General features: G+C 53.0%; 2 protein-coding genes across 5 annotated transcripts in view; both read right to left on the bottom strand.

Annotated features, from left to right (window-relative positions):
* Nucleotides 1-8105, bottom strand: part of DGKZ (diacylglycerol kinase zeta) — a 43438-nt gene extending 35333 nt beyond the window's left edge. Inside the window, exon 1 of one of the 2 annotated variants that reach the window (XM_084775306.1) lies at nucleotides 7598-8105. In XM_084775306.1, coding sequence (XP_084631432.1) covers nucleotides 7598-7809 — 212 coding nt within the window. In that variant the 5' untranslated portion in view covers nucleotides 7810-8105. The remainder of the gene's footprint in view (nucleotides 1-7597) is intronic. The other variant, XM_084775305.1, reaches the window with a different exon arrangement.
* A 6110-nt stretch (nucleotides 8106-14215) lies between these two features.
* The window catches only part of CREB3L1 (cAMP responsive element binding protein 3 like 1), a 45246-nt gene continuing 40992 nt past the window's right edge, over nucleotides 14216-18469 (bottom strand). For 2 of the 3 annotated variants that reach the window (XM_084777343.1, XM_084777345.1), the window contains exons 11-12: nucleotides 15498-15765; nucleotides 15114-15354 (exon numbers count right to left, since the gene is read on the bottom strand). In XM_084777343.1, coding sequence (XP_084633469.1) covers nucleotides 15318-15354; nucleotides 15498-15765 — 305 coding nt within the window. In that variant the 3' untranslated portion in view covers nucleotides 15114-15317. Of the gene's footprint in view, nucleotides 14486-15113; nucleotides 15355-15497; nucleotides 15766-18469 lie in introns of those variants that run through there. The other variant, XM_084777344.1, reaches the window with a different exon arrangement.

Below are 18469 nucleotides of genomic sequence, written 5' to 3'. Positions count from 1 at the left end.
GCTTACACACACACACACACACACACACACACACACACACACACACACGATTGAGAACCTAAATCCTCAAAAAATGCTTACACACACACACACACACACAGAGGCATACATACAAGGATCTAACCCCAGGGTTAAGGTACCTTACTGTCCTTCTAAGATGTGAGGGCATGGTCAGGCTTTGCACCCACAATTGCTGTCCCTTGAACATGTCATATCTGAGTCCTTTAAGATGGGCTGTGTGTGGTGTGGCCTATCAGAGGTTTTACCCACCGGGCCAAGGTCTAGTCTAAAAGAGGGCTGTGGCAAGGCCCAGCCTTCCTCTCCCAGGCGTTCTGCAAGTAGCTCCGGCAGTTAAACAAAGGAAATGGGCCTCGGCGTGTTTTCCATCTGGACAGGCAGAGATCAGGAAATGGTGTTCCTGCAGGGGAAGCCAGGCCGGCTGGAGGCTTTGCGTGGCAGGGTGACTATGACTTTGTGACCACGGCCACTTTGAGCTCATACTGTACAAAGCTGTATGGGCCAGCTCTGCTATGCAGGTTGGGGCAGGGGGAGGACAAGGCAGGGAGGGACAGGCGTCCAGGGCTGGCAAGGATGCCCTTGGCAGTTCCTGGGATGTGTGCCAGTGCCAGGGAGCTGGGGACCCCTCAGAATCCACCCAGGTACACACAGGAAGAGGAATCTGGGTAAGAAAATTATTCTGGGCTTTGCTGAAGCCCCTGAGGACGAGGTGTTCTACTTTCGGTGGCCTGGATGAGCAAGTGGGATCTGGGGAAGAGAAATGTACCAGGACACCAAATACTCAACCCACAGCCTGGACATCCTCTGCCCTCAAAACCTGCCAAGCCTGCCTCCTTGGTCTGACTTTCAAGGTCTCCTGTGTCCCGACTTCTCGGGCCTTCTCGCCTCCTTGTCCAGGCTTTCCCTGCGGTGGTACCCTTCCAGCTCCCGTCCTGCAAGCGTATGCTTCTGTAGTAGATGCTCACTAAACAAGTTCCCCCTATTGTTTCACGCTTTCTCCATTGCGGGGCTGAGCAACTCCTGAGTTTCATCCTGTCTACGCTGCTGGATGCACTGTCTCGCTGGCATGGCGGCCCTTCCCGTTTTGTCCGTTGGAGCCTTCAACCCGAGCGGCGGGACTGGGAAAATGGAAAGAAGTCACCACAGAGTCCTTCAGCTCATACTGTGGCCTTGCTGTGAGACTGTGGTCCACATTAGCTGTGGGCTGGACTTCATGGTCTCTATTTCCTTCTGTTTTGTGATATTTATGTATTATTATTATTATTATTATTATTATTATTATTATTATTATTATTATTATTATTATTATTATTTTTGCAGTACTAGGATTGAAGCTAGGTCCCCTTGCATGCTAGTGTTCTATCACACTAAGCTGTATCCTCAGCCCTGTACTGGGTGACAGGGTCTCAGTTTGTTGCCCACTGTAATCTCAAGCTTACTACGTATCTCAGGCTGGCCCAGAACTCAAGTAATCCTCCTGCCTTAACTTCCCAGGTACTAGGATTAAAGGGTGAGCTATCACAGCACTCAGCTTGAACCAGGCAATATCTAAGATCTCCCTCAGATTTGGCAGTTTCATTGGAATCCCCTTCCCCAGTCTTCAGGGTTTGGCTCACTCGTAAGACCAGTATTGTATAAGCACCGGCCAAGAGTCAACGCTGCTTCTCCGCCTCCCGTCCACGTCCTACCCTGGACACTTTGCTCCTGGTGACCTTGTATCATCAGATTTGTACACGTTTGTCTTTTCTTCTTATAAGACTATTGAACCCTGTGTTGTTCGTTGTGGTCTTGTCTTGGTGCTGTGTACAAAAATATGAGCTCAGTGGTCCATGTTCAAATGGGTTGAGTGTTTGAGGAATGGAGTACAGCCAGAGAAACAGGCTTCTGGGGGCTGGGGACTTAGCTGGTGCCCAGTATGTGTTAGGTCTCTTCCGTTCTCCTCCTCCCCGCACTATGAGGTAGCTGCTGACCAGCACACTAGCTCTATTTCCATTTCCGATCTGGGCTGGTTCATCTTTCCTTATGCCACCTGGTGGTCACCCCTATGCCCTGCAGGCTACCTTCACAGCGGCAAACTTAACCTCATACAGCTGACCTGCATAGAGCACTGCTGTCCCAAACACCTAGATCCAGTGACCCTCTTGACTCTGCTTCCAGGTTAAGCTGAGCTACAGGCGTAGATCACCACAGCTGGAGTCCTGAGGTTTCCTGAAGTCTAAGTCCCTCACCAGCTGTGAAGCCTGTGATGCAAACACCTGCCAAAGCCCTTGGGAGACACCACCCTCACTGAGAAGACAGGCGTACCTGTGTTAGGATGAGGGTGCCGTTGGTGACAGGTGGGAACCGAGGAAGCCCTTCCAGGGCGGATTCATAAAAGCTATGAACAGAAAGGGGTCTAATCACAGAAAGGGCTGGACTGTTTCACCGGGGCAGGGTCTGCAGCGCCACCATGGGCAGCTTAGCAGTCTTAGCTGCTCTTCAGACTACAGTCATCTGGACGCCACTTTGGCACCATTTGGATCCGTATGTTCAAAGGTAGGAGGAGAGCTTGGGTGGTTCTCTCTTCGCTTAAGCAGACTCTAGAGGCTTTCTTTGCTCCTGGTTTTGATTATACCAAACCCCTAGGGCAGGACAGGCAGGTACCTACCTGGCCATCCTCCCACACCCTGGTAGAGTCACAAGCTCAGGCTTCAGAGAAACCTTGCAGTCCCTCATGCCTTGTCCCGTTGCCCGCACCCCCCCCCCCCAGGTACCAGCACTTAGTCTGGAGCCCAAAGAAAAGACCCTCCTGGATGAAAGGCCAGGCCCGTGGAAGCCGACAAGGTTTGGAACAGAACAGATCAGCTAAGTTTCTGTTGTGTGGTCTTAAGAACTTGCTTGACTTCTCTGAAGCATAACAGTTGTGTCAATGGCCTTCAGGGAACCCCAACCCTGCTCTGCACACACCGCCTTGAGTGATTGAGCCCTAGTCACTTGCCCACTCCCTTCCATGTCCCTAAAGAGGTTTCCCAGCCTGCATTGCCCCTTATCTTTGGACCCTGGCCCTTAAGAGGTCTTCTGAATGCCCCGTTGTAAAGATGTACTGGCTGAGACAAAACCAAGACACTTTTGGATGCCCTTGCTTCTTCCAAAGCGCCCCTTGGGAACCTCCTCAAAAACCAGCCACCTCTTAGTAACCTTGGGCATACCCAAATGGCTTATGCCACCTGGCATTTGAGCTGCTGGGGACATAGCCCAAACTCCTTATGCCAAAATGAAGGCCGGTGAAACCCTCTCCTGGGCCGCCAGCTGCTTCTAGAAGGGCATAGAATGAATGAGTCTATTCCCCCCCCTACAGACTCTGCCTTTCATCGGCTCTTCTGCGTGAACCTGAGGCTGGAGGAACAAGCTCCAGTCAAGGAATTCTTGCCAAGGAAAGAAAATGGACAGACCCCCGGCTTCCGGCTCCCTCTGGCAGCCATCCCCTCCCTCCCTCCTCCTCCAGCTCAGCTCTCTGCCCCCGGTTTTTGCATTTTTAATTCGGGACAGAATGTGATCTCTCACAAGCTTCTTGCTTTATCCTGTTGCTATTTAAATTACAAATCGGCCCCATCTCCCTGTCACTCCAGGGATATTTTTAGCTTCTGGTAAATAGCAGCAGGGAGAGTAGGATCAGGTGCCCCTCCCTCGAGGAGCTGTGTCCCTGCCGGCTGTGTGCCCTCCGCAGGGGGCACCCTCCCTGCCAACTGGCGCCGCTAGCCAGCCTGGGAGGGCGGAGGGATACAGGAGCAGTGGGGCCTGGGACTCAACTCCTGCTCTGGATCTCCACTCGCCTTGCAATCCTCAGTTCCAACTTCCACCATCCTTCCCTAACTTGGCCTACGACAGGGGAAGATGAGCGGGCGGTTCACTACGCGCACTGGAGTCAGGGCCTGTGTTATCCTTCAACCACAGTAGAGCGGGTCTTATTGTTCCCACGAGGAAGCAGGGTTAGAGGTAGATGCTTCACAAGCTCAGCAGGGTCAGAGCTTGTTTCCGGCTCTGGGACTCTCCGACCTCAGGCCCACACGGATGTGTGTGGAAAAACTGCTGCCTCTCTTGGAATGGAGGCGCCGCGACACACCGTTTCCCTCTGCCCAGGTAAATGGATGCATCAGTGGCCTTCCCGTATGTTTGTGCTGTCCCGTCTACTGGGTCAGGGGTAACTAGTCCCGGATCTTGGACCTCATCTGGCCCACGACCTGATTGTGTAGGGTCCCGTGAGCTAAGATTTTTTTTTTTTTTTACATTTCTCAAAACAGGAAGTAGCGAAAGAATAACATTTTGTGGCAGTGAGATGATACGAAGTGTAAAGTTCAGGGTTCATAAGTAAAGCGTTAGAGGAAGCACACTCATTCCTTTACACATTGTCTGTGGCTGCTTTTGCACCACTAGCCGGGCTGAGTAGCTGTGACAGGGAGCACATGACCTGCAAAGGCTAAAATATTTACTGTCCAGCCTTGTACAGGATTCTACTTTTGTTAGGGAAAAAAAAGTGAGTCCTATAAGTCCGTGTCAGGTGGAGTGTCCGCAGGGCAGGACTCTGGGGCCATCACAGAGTCTGTATAGGGACCCCTCCTGCCAGCCACACCCAGTAAGTCATCTCCCTTATTTTTTTTTTTAATTTAAGTTTTTTTTTTTTTTTCAAGACAGGGTTTCTTTGTGTAGCCCTGGCTGTCCTAGACTCACTTTGTAGACCAGGCTGGCCTCGAACTCACAGCGATCCGCCTGCCTCTGCCTCCCGAGTGCTGGGATTAAAGGCATGCGCCACCACGCCTGGCCCCCTTGTATCCTCTTTTATCCAGAATTTTTCCCTTTGCCTCCTCCATAGGTGAAACAAGTGGTTTGGTTTTTTTTGTTGTTGTTGTTTTGTTTTTTTGTTTGTTTGGTTTTTTTTTTTTTTTTGAGACAGGGTTTCTCTATGTAGCCTTGGCTGTCCTGGACTCGCTTTGTAGACCAGGCTGGCCTTGAACTCACAGCGGTCCGCCTGCCTCTGCCTCCCAAGAAACCATTTTTTTAAATTTAAATTTTATTTTTTTCTTGATGTCTTACCAGGGATTGAACTGGGTCCCACCCATGCTAGGCAAACATGCAGTCACTGAGCTGCAGCCTCCGCTGTAAGACTACATTGTAGCAGGCTGGAAGGAGGGCTCAGCAGTTACTAGCATGTACTGGAGGTGGTCCACAAACAACAAACTCACGTCCCTCGTACCCTTCTGCGTCTCTTAACTGGAGTCATCACTCTAAAAGTCTCTTGAACCCAAACCTAACTGGTTAGGACTCCTTGTCCAGTCATGAGACGTGAGGGCTCTACGTACTGTCCATCTGGCCCCTGTTGGTGGGAATTTATTGGAAACGAGGTCCCTTTTGAATCCTAATTGGCTCTGGGAGTAAATCAGAGCTACTTCTCAGCAGGCCCCTCCTCTCTAGAAGCTTCTACACTCCCGCTGAAAGCCCCTGCGGTCCTCACTTGCGTCAGAAGCAGCCAGGCCTCTGTCCTCCTTCCGGTTGCACCCCCCTCTCCCGCCCTCATATTCCTATGCCCCCACACTTCTGCCTGAAAGCCCTTTCAACTGCTTTTCTTAGCAACTGTCACAGCAGGACTGGAGGGTTAGTTGTGAGCCAGAGCTTTGTGGAGCTGTGGCAGGCAGAGGATGTGAAAAGGACCACAGAGGGCCTGAACTCCTGACAGCCCTGGGACAGCCTGGAAGACAGGAACAGCAGCATAGGTCAGCAGGCCTCGTGAGATTTCCCACAAGGCTGTTTCACTGCCGCCTCTGCCTCTTCCTCCTCCACAGAAGGCTGGAAGGGCCCAGAGCTGCTTCCTCTCTTCCAGGCCTCTACCCAGGGGCTCTCCTTGACTTAATGCCTTACTCAGTTCTGGTGCAAGGACTAGACCCTTGGCTGGCCTCAGGATGCGTGAGGAGGTATCCTGTACAATCTGTCCTGCCCTGGTGCAATTCCCGGAAGAAGAGACCCAGCTAGGTTACTATGCATCCTTGATGGCCAGGGGCCCTACATTCTGGCCTGTGGGAGAACTTCTACACGGGGGAGTTCCAGTCCCTATGGCTGCCTCTCCACCACCCATGTGTGTTCATATACACATAGCGTCTTCTATGCCAGCCCTTTGGTCACATTGTGTCCCATTCTCCAAGCCTCTCCCCGGTCCTGGCCTCCTTTCTAGCCCAGCTGCTGCATTTCCCTGACTTGCATCTAGGGAAAATCTTGGGGTGGTGCTTTTTGTGTGAGTCAGGACAACTAAGGAACAACACACAGCACAAGTGCCTTTGAAGAGGTCTCCTGACTCCCAAGTCAATATTTCTTCCATGATTCTGCATGCTCCACTGTTCCCCCAGGGGCGCTCTCAGGAGCTCCTCTAGCTCAGCTAGAGGTCCTGGGCGGATGATGCTTTCTTCTTAGCAGGGTTCTGGAAGACCTGGGTATTGGAGCCTAGCATGCTCATGATTCCCCAGAGTGCAGGTAGAGCCCTTGGGAACCTAACCAATTGCCATTTCCTCTGAGCATCTCACTTCAGGATGGAGGGTAAGTTCCTTCTCCTTCATCCTCCCTCAAGTGATGGAGGCCTAATGGCTTCATAACCATTAAGGTCCTTTCAGCTCTCAGGGCTGGGCTAACTTTATGATCCTTCCCAGAAGGTTGGAGAAGTACCAGGGCAGTGTCAGACACACCCAAGCCCCTTGTGGTTGCTGGTAGACTAGAGACTTGTCTCCTTCCATCAGGTTAATGGCTTTTCAGGGATGTAGATGCACAATGAGTTGTCCCTGCTGGACCCTCCAAAGAACATCACTCTGTGAGGAGAGGCTGCCATCCATGATGTGAAGGAGACAGTAAGAAGTGTCTGCCTCCTTCCTCTCTTGCACATGGGTACCACTTTTGTGAGAAACATTGATCTTTCACTCCAGGTCATTCCAGTGGCCTCTGGGGCCCACTGCAGCTGTTTCTTCCAGGGGACCCTTTGAGATAGGGTGGCAGAACCAGAGAAGTAGGATCTTACGTGGGCAGCAGATGGTTTAATTAAGATGTTGGGTGAACAGTGGGGCTGGTGTGTGTGTGTGTGTGTGCTACTGTGAATGTTAATGTAGGCCTGCTGTGATACAGGGGACTTGGTGGGAGCACCCTTCCCCATTTCTGGGCAGTAGGTTTCCAGCTGTTGTGGCAGAAGGCACCTCTGTGCTTAGCATAGGGGGAGCCCTCAGGAGGGCTCAACAGAGGGAGGCCAAATGTGCAGAGCATTCCTGCTTCTCCTGGAAGAAAAGCCAGAAGACTTCTCATTGCTCTCCCACCACATAGAGATTTGTAAGGACCACATCTTGGTGGGCTTTCTCCTAGAACAGAGGCACAGCACTAGGCACGCAATTGGCACTCAATAAATTAGATGCTGGATGAATAGAGTATTCACAGTTCGAGAAGGGAAGCTATCCCCAGCCCCTACAGCAGCGCCAGGCAAGGGGCAGGTGGGCGTGTTGTGACCTAGGATACTTAAGTGCTGATCCTGGAATGGCCCCCCACGCAGCGGCCCCTTGGTCCTCATCCTCCTTACCTGTATGACACCTGCTTTCGGAGATGCATATGACGGAATCGCTCTTCTATCAGGGGTCCAGCAGCCACACTTCGGGCGCCCTCAGGCCAGGGCTGGAAGACCTCGGCCTCCTCCCCGCGCCGGCAACGCCTCCTCACCACCTCCTCTTCCGCCGCACGGCCGCTGGCAGCCCTGTCCGCGCGCGGTCCTCCTCCTCCCGGCCCTTCGGCCATCCTTCTGCGGTCCGCGTCGGTACCCCCCGAGGCTTGGCGGGGATCCCACCAAAGTTCAGAGTCCGGGGGCGCCAGGCGGGGAGGGAAGCAAAGAGGCACTGGGTTCCGCACGTTCGTCGCGACGCTGCGCCCAGACGACAAGGGCCAGGAGCTGCGGGGCGCAGTGCCTAGAAAAGGCTGACCGGGATGCTCCGAAGCCCTGGGGAGGCTATGTCCTTGGAAGGGACGGGATGGTGCGTAGGGCGCTGCCCGGGCGAGCTCCGGACGGCCGGAGCCTGAGGACTAGCCAAGCGGGAGCCTTGTGGCTGTCGCTGCCGCCTCTAGGCACCGGAGTGTCACCTTAGAGGTACTCGCCAAGCTGTGTGTCCGAGAGGCCCGGGACCCCAGGAGAGCGAGCCAGGAGCAGCCGGCCTCAGCTACCAACCTTTCTGGGGACTCGAGGCCAGGGTGCGGGGTCGGGGGGGAACCCTGCCCAGGCCCACCTCTGCGCCTCTGCTCCGACACTGGTTCCGGCTGCACGGCACCTGCCAATCATCGCTCCACCTGTCACTCAGCCGCCGCAGTGATGCACCCCCCCACCCCCTTCCCGCGTTTTCCGGCTTTGGCATTCGCTGCCGCTGTAGGCAGGTGGGGCGGGGGGCGGGGGGGCGGCGGACAGGGGCGGTGACACAAGGCAGCTTTAACCCTGTAGGCACTGTGGGAATTTAGAGATCAAATTGTATTTGGGGAAGGGTCTCGGGAAACATAGCAGCTTACATCAATCCCTAGGGAACACCATCTCCTGGCCTAGAGAGCCCTCAGAACTAGGCCTCAAGCTGGACCAAATTGAGCTGTATGTAAAGCCATAGCTCCCAACCCTGGCATGGTCAGCCTTCCGGGTTGCTGGATTCAGAGTATCCCAGATGCTAAACCAGTATCTTCTAGGGACAAAGAAGCTGTTAGGAGAGGGAGGAGCCAGGGCCAAAAGGAAGAACTAGGTAGAGGCTTGCACCGGGTTCATCTTGGGTTTCCCTGTGTTTTTAGTTCCACATCTCTTCTTGGACTTGGGAGTGTTCACCAACTGAACATTTAATTTGGACCATTGCAGGAACCTGGGTGACTCCTCAGATTTGTCTTTTCATGGACTAGACTGTATCTTCCTGAAGTTGACCTAGGAACACAAACATACACACACACACACACACACACACCCCGCCGTGCAATATTTAATGGTTCTCCTTTGCCTCACATTCAAGGCCCTTGTCCCACCATCCATGCCCATCCATCTATTTCCTCTTATGCATCTTTTGCTTTGTTTTGTTCTTCAAGGCAGGGTTTCTCTTTGTAACAGAGGCCTGGTTGTCCTGGACTCGCTTTGTAGTCCAGGCTGGCCTCGAACTCACAGAGCTCCGCCTGAGCAAGCCACTGCGCCTGCCTTCCTCTTACACATCTTGCTCTGGAATTGGTACAGTTCTTCACAGCATCATTTAGGTTGTCCCCTTCGTCTGAAATTCCCTCCTGATCACAGATTTTAAACTTGGAAGCTTCCTCAAAAGCTTTCTTTTCCAGCCTGGTGTTGGTGACATACGCCTTTAATCCCAGCACTCGGGAGGTAGAGGCAGGTGGATCTCTATGAGTTTGAGGCCGGCCTGGTGTACAGAGTGAGTTCCAGGACAGCCAGGGCTGCACACAGAGAGAAACCTTGTCCACACCAACCAGCCAGCCAACCAAAAGAGCTTTCTTTTCCATAATGGCTCCTCCTAGCCTTCCCTGTCCTCTGGCAGATGTCCAGTGTAGACTCTGTGTCTTCCTTTCCCACACTGCCTGTGAGTGTGGCAAAGTGGGAGGGGCCAGTCTCACATAGGTAGAGAATGGGCTGCTTTGGGGTTCTCCACCCTGCCTAAGTCTCTGCTCTAAGTCTTTACCCAGGTTATCCTTTGCTGCCACATCCATCCTTCAAAGCCCATTTCCAGAGCCATCGCCCCTAAGCAGATTTCTTGGGCGGATCATCAGACATACCCCCACACACCGTCTAACGTGTCCCTAAACTCCTGCCTGAGCGGTAGATATCGTCACTTCCTGCCTGCGGAGGAGGAGGACTCTGAACTGGCCTTTAGTGATTTAGTCGCTCAAAATAGCTCATGGTGAGTGGTGGTGCACTTGGATTTAAATCCAGGCCTTCTGGTACCAGCGTCCTTTTCCCTCCGCTGCTGTGGCAGCCCTCCCTTCTCTCTACTCTGTAAATCTCCAAAGGTCTCTGCTATCATTCAGTTTCTGCAGCATCTCAGTGGCCCAGCAAGCCCCCTTTTGGATAAAGGAATAGGAATAAACATCCTTGGCCACAAAGGAGCTTTTCCCCCAAAGCCAAGTTCTAAAGAAACCCTGCTGCTGGGGATGGGGAGTCCCGTCCCCCCCACTCCTCCCTGAACCCCAGCTGCCCTTGAGTCTGCCCTTCCAGGCCTCTGGGCTTTGATTTCGAAGCAGCCTGGCCCAGAGTAGCCTCCTACACCATGAATTATGGTAGTACTGGCTGGGTTTGACATTCACTCACCAGCTGCCTAGCTGCTGGATTCCCAGGTTGGGTTTGTGTGTGTGTGTGTGTGTGTGTGTGTGTGTGTGTGTGTGTGTGTGTGTGTTGTTGAACTCCTTCCTGCAGAGCCCTCTCCACACTCAGTGCTTTTTAAAGTGGGCTTCATTCCACCATCCCCACGCCTCCCTACTTCGGGCCAGCTGCTGGCTGCATTATCTCTAGGTTATGGCTTGGCTTCCCTCCCGAAAAGGGAAAAATGAAGCCCTCTCCCCGACCAGCCTCACCACCTTCTGCAGCCTTTCGCAGTTGCAGCTCACTCCTCTGGCCCCAGCCCATCCATTACCACTGTTACTTAGAGAACAGTTACTGATGTCTACTGCATAATGGATCCGGTGCAAAGCATTTTCCTGGCAAGCTTTCACTGACTTCTCAAACAGCAGGGTGGGTACCATTTTACAGACATGCTCACCGGGGGCTTGGAGGCAATTAACTAGATCAGGGAGACAGCGCATACGTCAGAGACCACGTACTTAGCCTCTCTGATGCCCAGAACAGCTCGGCCAGACTATCAGGCCTATCTCCTCCATCCCCAGGGAGACTCACAGGGTCCTTGCTATCTACATCAGACCAGGTGTTCATTTTGGTCAGGTGGTTTCTGGGCTGGTCCAGCCTTCTTGGATCTAGAGCCTTGCCTGGGCCATCTCTGCTCATGGCTTCACCTTTAGCTATTTACCCTGTTTTCAGAGCTTTGGTTTCTAGTTATAACAAAGGGTTTGCTGTGGCGATTGAAACAAGGATGACTAGCATTGTAAAGGCTGTCACATGGGCCACGGCAAAGCAAGCTGCCAGGACTGACAACACAACGGGAAACTCTGGCTCTGTTGCTGAGGATACATCCCAGCGACACAGGGCCTCAAGGAAGCACTGTCTGCAGGTGGCTTGTGGGAGGTGATTAACCCTACATCCTAAGGCAGGCTGGGAGGTGATTACTTGCTAGCCATGGGACTTCCAGGAAGTCAAGGCTCTTGGATGGTTGTGGAAGGAGGAGGAGGAGGAGGAGGAAGGACTAGGAAAGAAGACTAGGGTAGACCTGTGTTCAGATGGCAGCTTTGGAACTCTCAGCTGAGTGGCAGTCAGGTGATTCTATCTCTATGAACCCTGCCCCACCCCGCCGTGTGTGTGTGTGTGTGTGTGTGTGTGTGTGTGTGTGTGTGTGTGTGTGTGTAGGCCTGGATGGGGGAGGCCTGAGGAAGGATAGCAGGCTACCAAGAAGAGACTTGATACCCTATGACCACATACAAGGGGAGGAGGCCCCCCTCAGTCACAGTCATAGGGGAGGGGACTAGGGGGAACGCAGGAGGGAAGGAGGAATGGGAGGATACAAGAGACGGGATAACCATTGAGATGTAAAATGAAGGAATTAAAAAAAAAAAAGCAGTACGCACACTTGACTGCTGAGCCATCTCTCCAGCCCTAAGCATTCTTTTCATTTTTTTTTTTTTTTAAATCTGTAAAATATCCTTCTTGGCCAAGTGTGGCGGTGCACACTCTAATCCCAGCACTTGGGAGGCAGAGACAGGGAACTACCAGTGAGTTTGAAGCTAACCTGGCCTGTGTGGTAAGTTCTAGATCAGCCAGGGCTACACAGTAAACCACCACCTCAAAACAAGCACAAATCAAAAGCCTTCTCTAGGGGGATGTCCGTCCATCCGTCTGTCTGTCCGTCCGTGGTTGAGCACAGGTGCGAAGGCCTGGGGCTGATGCCTGCAGACAAGGAAAGGGTCCTCTCAGGACTATCTCAGTTCCTGCTGGGATACGCGTAGTTCTCACAGTTCTGGTGCTAGTGAGGAATGGGAGGACGCTACATTTCAAGCCCTCTACTCACAGGAAATGGCGTCTTATCTTTCCGAGTTCCTCTGTCAGCGCGGAACAATGCACCGAGGGGCGGGCCTCCTGCTATTCTGTGGGACCGGCTGAAATTTTCCTTCTCTTCATTTCAACTTTCATGTCAACATTCCCTGTTGCCCTGGCCCAAGCCTCCCAGTTACCGGGGATGCACCTGCCCCCCATTTCCTTCTCCCCTGGTTCTACACTCAGGGAATGCCTGTCCCTTCTTTCCCAGGCCTTTTTGGTCCAAGCGAACCCCTCCCTCGGCTCTCTGGCTCCCACCCACCACCACTGTCTCTCCTTGTGGGTTCTTTAGTTTTTTGTTTTTTTCTTTCTTTTATCTGTCTTCTAGAAACAATCCCAGTCAATCTCCTATTATACAAAGAACAGCCTGAACTGCTCCTGACCTTGCCCACCCCCCATCTTCCCCAGCCTTCACTTTCCTCTCTCCCATCCTCACCTCCATCTCTGCACTTTCTGCCACAGCTGTTTTCAGCAGAGCTCCTCCCAAGGGTGCTGTGACTGGCTCATCTCCATGGCGTTTGACACTCCGGCTATCCTGTCTTAAAGCCCCTCGCCTGCTTTGGTTTTCCGAGACGGGGTTTCTCTGTGTAGCCCTGGCTGTCCTGGAACTCACTCTGTAGACCATGCTGGCCTTGAACTCAAATCTACCTGCCTCTGTCTCCCAAGTGCTGGGCTTTAAGGTGTGCGCCACCTGCCACCACCACCTGCCACCACCACCAGCCACCACCTGCCACCACCACCACCAGCCACCACCAGCCACCACCGCCACCACCACCACCACCACCTGCCACCATCAACACCACCACCACCACCTGCCGCCACCACCTGCCACCATCAACACCACCACCACCACCTGCCACCACCACCTGCCACCACCACCACCTGCCACCATCAACACCACCACCTGCCACCACCACCTGCCACCACCTGCCACCACCACCAGCCACCACCTGCCACCACCACTGCCACCACCACCACCTGCCACCATCAACAACACCACCTGCCACCACCACCTGCCACCATCAACACCACCACCTGCCACCACCACCTGCCACCATCAACACCACCACCACCACCTGCCACCACCACCACCACCTGCCACCATCAACACCACCACCACCACCTGCCGCCACCACCTGCCACCATCAACACCACCACCACCACCTGCCACCACCACCTGCCACCACCACCACCTGCCACCACCACCTGTCACCACCTGCCACCACCACCTGCCACCACCACCACCTGCCACCACCACCACCTGCTGCCACCACCACCACCACCTGCCACCACCATCTGCTGCCACCACCACCACCACCACCTGCTGCCACCACCACCACCACCACCACCTGCCCTGCCAAGCTGACTTCGCTATTGTTTCTAGACAAGCATTTCCCATGCCTTCTCCTTCCCCCGCATTCTATCGCAGTCCCTTTCTTTGCTCTGCTTCCTCTTCCTCACCATGGTCTTTCCTGGCGTTCAGCTCTTCCCTCTCCTCCCCTGCTGTAGACCCAAGCTTCTAAGTTATCATCCGGATGCTGCCATTTCCTAACTTCAGCTGGGAGCCCCTTCTCTTCAGCCCTAGATTTTATGTCTTAGGTTTCCTCTGCCGCCGCTGCTGCTTCCTCCTCCAAGCCTTCTCACACGTGCTCTTGTGTGTTTGCACCCACATTCTGCATGTGGGGGTCATAGGACAACTTGCAGGAGTTGGGCTCTCACCTTCTGACTTTTTTTTTTTTTTAAAGACAGAGTCTCACTAGGTAGCCTTAGTTGGCTTGGAACTAGACATGTAGACTAGTCTGGCCTTGAACTCAGAGCTCTGCCTGCCTTTGCCTCCACAGTGCGGCACCACAGTGACCTGTGCCCTTCCTCCTCTCCCGAGGTAGGGGCTCTCTGTCTCTGCTGCCGGCTGTTGGCCGTTGGCTTCCATGAGGTTTTCCTGCCTCTGTCTCCCATCTTGACTGAGATTACAGAAATATATCACTGCTTCAATTATTTATTTACTTATTTTTGTTTTTTGAGACAGGGTTTCTCTGTGTAGCCTTGGCTGTCCTGGACTTGCTTTGTAGCCCAGGCTGGCCTCGAACTCACAGAGATCCACCTGCCTCTGCCACTTGAATGTTTGGATTAAAGGTGTGTGGCACCACACCAGGCTTCATTCTTCTTCCTCCTCTTCCTCCTCCTCCTCCTCCTCCTCCTTCTTCTTCTTCTCGTGGTTCTGGGCATTGTATGAGTTATTCAATCCAAATTAGGTGACTGGCAAGACAAAAGTGTCCAGACAGAAAGGACTTCTCACCACCCACCCCTCCCCACACCCCCCAAAAATATAAAATAAACTCTCCTCTCTCACTCCTGGACCCTCACAAAGAAGACACAGAGTCAAGGATTGATGCTGAATCTTTTTTTTTTTTTTAATTTTGCTTTCTTAAAGCATGTGCTGAGCTGGTGGAGGGAGCAGTTTGGCAATTAAAAAGGCCCAGCAGCTTGGGCAGCGGCATGGGGGTGGCCAGGTGAGGGTGGGGTGTCCCTCTGTCCTAGGCCAAGGGGTGGCAAAGCCTGCACTAACTTCATAAAATACAAAATAAGGGAGAGGGGATGGGAGGGAGATTTGTAAAATACAATATCTTAGGGAGTTGGCAATAATAAAAAATAAGGTTCATTATTTACAAACAATTTCTGTTCTTGGTCTCTGTACAGTAGGAGGTGGGGGGTGTGTGTGCATGTGTCTGCATATGTGTGCATGTGTGCTTGTGTGCTTGTGTATGAGGGGCCAGGAACAGTGGTCTTGTTGGTCACTATGGGAAGGGAACAGGGTGGCCCAGTGAGTGGTTATCGGAGGAGGACGGATGGCTGTGGGAGGAAGAAGTGAGGACAGAGTGGTTGGCCCAGGGGAGCAGTCCAAATGTCCGGGGACAGAGGGGGACCCCAGTCCCAAAAGAGACTGGGAGTGCTGGGGAGAAGAAAGCCCCTTTCTCCTGAGGCAGAAGGCCCAGGGGCAGGGGTATGAGGTGGGTCCGGGTCAGTGAACAAGAGAATGCCTCTTCTGGGTGCCAGGGTGTCCGTCCTGGGTCCTGGGTCTTAGAGTGGCCTAGGAGAGTTTGATGGTGGTGTTGGGGCCCAGATCCCTGGGAAGAGAAAAGGATCCAGGGGTGAGTATGCCCTGAGGTACCCACCATTCGGCTGTGATCTAGATCAGGGACCCCCTCCCCCTGGGAGGATGTGGCTGAGGGCCGCACGCTGGAAAGGAAAAGGCTATCCCTCGGCTCACCTTTCATGGAACCACTCCTTGGGGTGGGAGAAGTTGGGGCTGGTGCCACTGTCATCGGTATCCTCTGGCCAGGTCTGACTTAAGTACTTGGTAGTCTCGTGGGTACTGTCCATATAGTCATGTTGGAGGTGATCCTGGGGCCTCGGCTCTGCTGGTCCCCCGGGCTTGAGCTCCCAGCCTTCTGGGGGCTCCACGGGCAGTAGAGCACCTCGGCCATCTTCCCATGAGCCTGCTCCATCATCATAGAACAGTAGGCTTCTGGAAGGCACTGGGGAGTAAATACAGGGTGAGTCACAGGTGCCCCCCAGGTGCACCCTCTGCCCCAGTAATACCCTTATTCCTGCGCTAGGCATGACGAGCACGGGGTCTGAGATCTTACAGGCCTGACTCGTAGTCTTAGCCCTGAGGGTCCCTGGCTCTGTGATCTTAGGTTTTGCTGTGCTTCGGTTTGTTCATCTGTGAAATGGGGACAGTATAACCAACCTCCTTGAGAACTCCAGGATTCAGTGGGTAACACAGTTTAAGGGATTGAAATGGCGCTTAGTAAAACCATGAGCTCACAAAAATACGGCACTTCTGGGACTGGAGAGATGGCTCAGAGGTTAAGAGCACTGACTGCTGCTCTTCCAAAGGTCCTGAGTTCAATTCCCATCAACCAAATGGTGGCTTGCAACCATCTATAATGAGATCTGGTGCCCTCTTCTGGCCTGCAGGCAGAATACTGTATACATAATAAATAAATAAATCCTTAAAAAAAATTTAAAACAAAACCAAACCAAAACAGCACTTCTGAGCAAGACAGTACTGATTTGCTTACTGCAACTGGGACTTTTCTCTCCCTTTTGTGGTAGTAAGAATCAAACCCAGAGCTTCATGCATGCCAGGCCAATACACTACACCAGGAGACATAGCCAGCTTGCTCAGGCTGCCCATTAATTCATTTTGTAGCCTGAGTAAGCCTTAAACCTATGTGTCCCTCTTCCGGCCTTGAGCTGAGAAGCTGGAACCCCAGGCCTACGCCATCAGGCCTGCTGAGGGACCGGTTTCTAATTCTTCCATGCCACCCACATCCTGGAACACTTAAGGGAAAATGTTCTTTTCTCTTCTAGGCTAGTTCAAGGGGAGAAAAACTGAACACCTGTGCCCTCAGCTTACAGCAAACCAGGTCTCACACAAACAAAGCCTTGGAAATGAGGCATTTTTTTTTTAAAGCCCTGCTTCCCAGAGCTCATCATCAAGGGTCCCTGTGAGTTGTCTTCCTGGCTCCAGAGTCCGCTGCTGCCTGCCCCACAGCTTCCCCTGCAGGGTCTAATCTATGGGAATCTATGGAAAAGGCGGCCCCCTGGCATTGTGTGAGGCTGCAGTCCGGAAACCAGTCTGCTTAACAAGCCACCTCCTTCCTCAGCCGTGCCCTCTGCCCTGCCCTGCCCTGAGCTGCACTCACTTGAGAGGCTCCTTCGTGCGCTCCCTTCCCCTCCCTGGGTTTGCTCCTCAGCACCACCCTCCTCCTCTGCTTCCTCTCCTCCGGCCTATGCATCGCCCCCCTCCCCCGTCACAGCCCTCCCAGGGTGGCTTCCAAGCGCCACGCCCCTTAGTCCTCCACCCAGCTCCCTTCCGCCCCTCCAGGCCCTCAGTGTCTTGCTCACCCTCCCTACAACCCCACCTCTCTCCCCCTCCCTCTCTCCCCCTCCCCCGCCCCTCTCTCTGACCTCTCCACTGTTTCCTCGCTCTCTTCCGGCCATACTCATGCTTCTGGCATATGAAGGGCAGCCTGGAAGTTCTTCCGCGGGCCTCTGTGACGTGGCCTCTGCCTCTGAAAGCCACACTGTTCTCTGCTGTTCCCTGTATTGGCTGTTCATGCCCTGTCTTTCTCTGGTGTCAGGAGCTATTCCCGCTGCACTGCACTGCACAGGACAGCAGCTCCTGGGTTCCGGAAATCAACCTCTAGAGAGCCTAAGATACATGCCCTGGGTCACACAACTACCAAATGGCACAGCACTCCACTGGGGTGGCATCCGCATCACAGCTACCACTCTCATGGGGGGTGGGGGGGGGGAGGTGCTCCCAGCAAAACCGTGGCTCTGAGGTCCTGTGGGCCTCAGAAGCTTTCTTTCTTTCTTTGCCTTGAACTCACAGAGATCCACCTGCCTATGCCTCCCCGAATGCGAGCATTATAGGTGTGCGTCACCATACCGGCTCAGGATGGTTCTTTTTTTTTTTTTTTTTTTTTTTTTTTAATATTTATTTATTTGTTTGAGTGCTCTAGCTGCATGTACACCTGCAGGCCAGAAGAGGGCACCAGATCTCATTGCCGATGGTTGTGAGCCACCATGTGGTTGCTGAGATTTGAACTCAGGACCTCTGGAAGAGCAGACAGTTGAGCCACCTCTCTTAGAATCTTTCTTAACACTGTGTGTCATGCAGTCTCTGCCACATTAGAAATGACTGAAGACTGACACTCAATGCAAACTGTGCTAGGCTAAGGCATTATAACGCCTGCCGGCCTCACACATGGACATTAGACCTAGAATATTGCGCTGCCCCCTAAGGCTGCCTCCTCCAAGGCAAGGCAGAGGCTCTCAGAGAGTCTAGTCCCAGTTCTACCACTAACATTAAAAAAAAGGTCATAGGCCCTCACTGGGGCTCAGTTAATCTATCTGCAAAATTAGAGCGCAGAATGAGGTAACACCACCAGGAGTGGTGACGCACGCCTTTAATCCCAGCAGAGGCAGGCAGAGCTCTTTGAGTTCCAGGCCAGCCTGGTCTACAAAGTGAGTCTAGGACAGCCAGGACTACAACAGAAACCCTGTCTCAAAAACAAAAACAAAAACAAAAACAAACCAACAAAACAAAACAAAAAACCCAAAAAACCAAAAACACTAACCAAACAAACGAAAGAATGGATAATGCCAACTCTAAGCTTTAAAAAATATTTATTTTAAAAAAAATTTAATGTATATGGATATTTTGCT

Source organism: Acomys minous, assembly GCF_964271855.1.
Source record: "Acomys minous genome assembly, chromosome: 3".
In the NCBI taxonomy this organism is placed as follows: domain Eukaryota; kingdom Metazoa; phylum Chordata; class Mammalia; order Rodentia; family Muridae; genus Acomys; species Acomys minous.
Note: the sequence above shows the minus strand (reverse complement) of the source record. Positions and strands in the feature narration are given on the sequence as shown.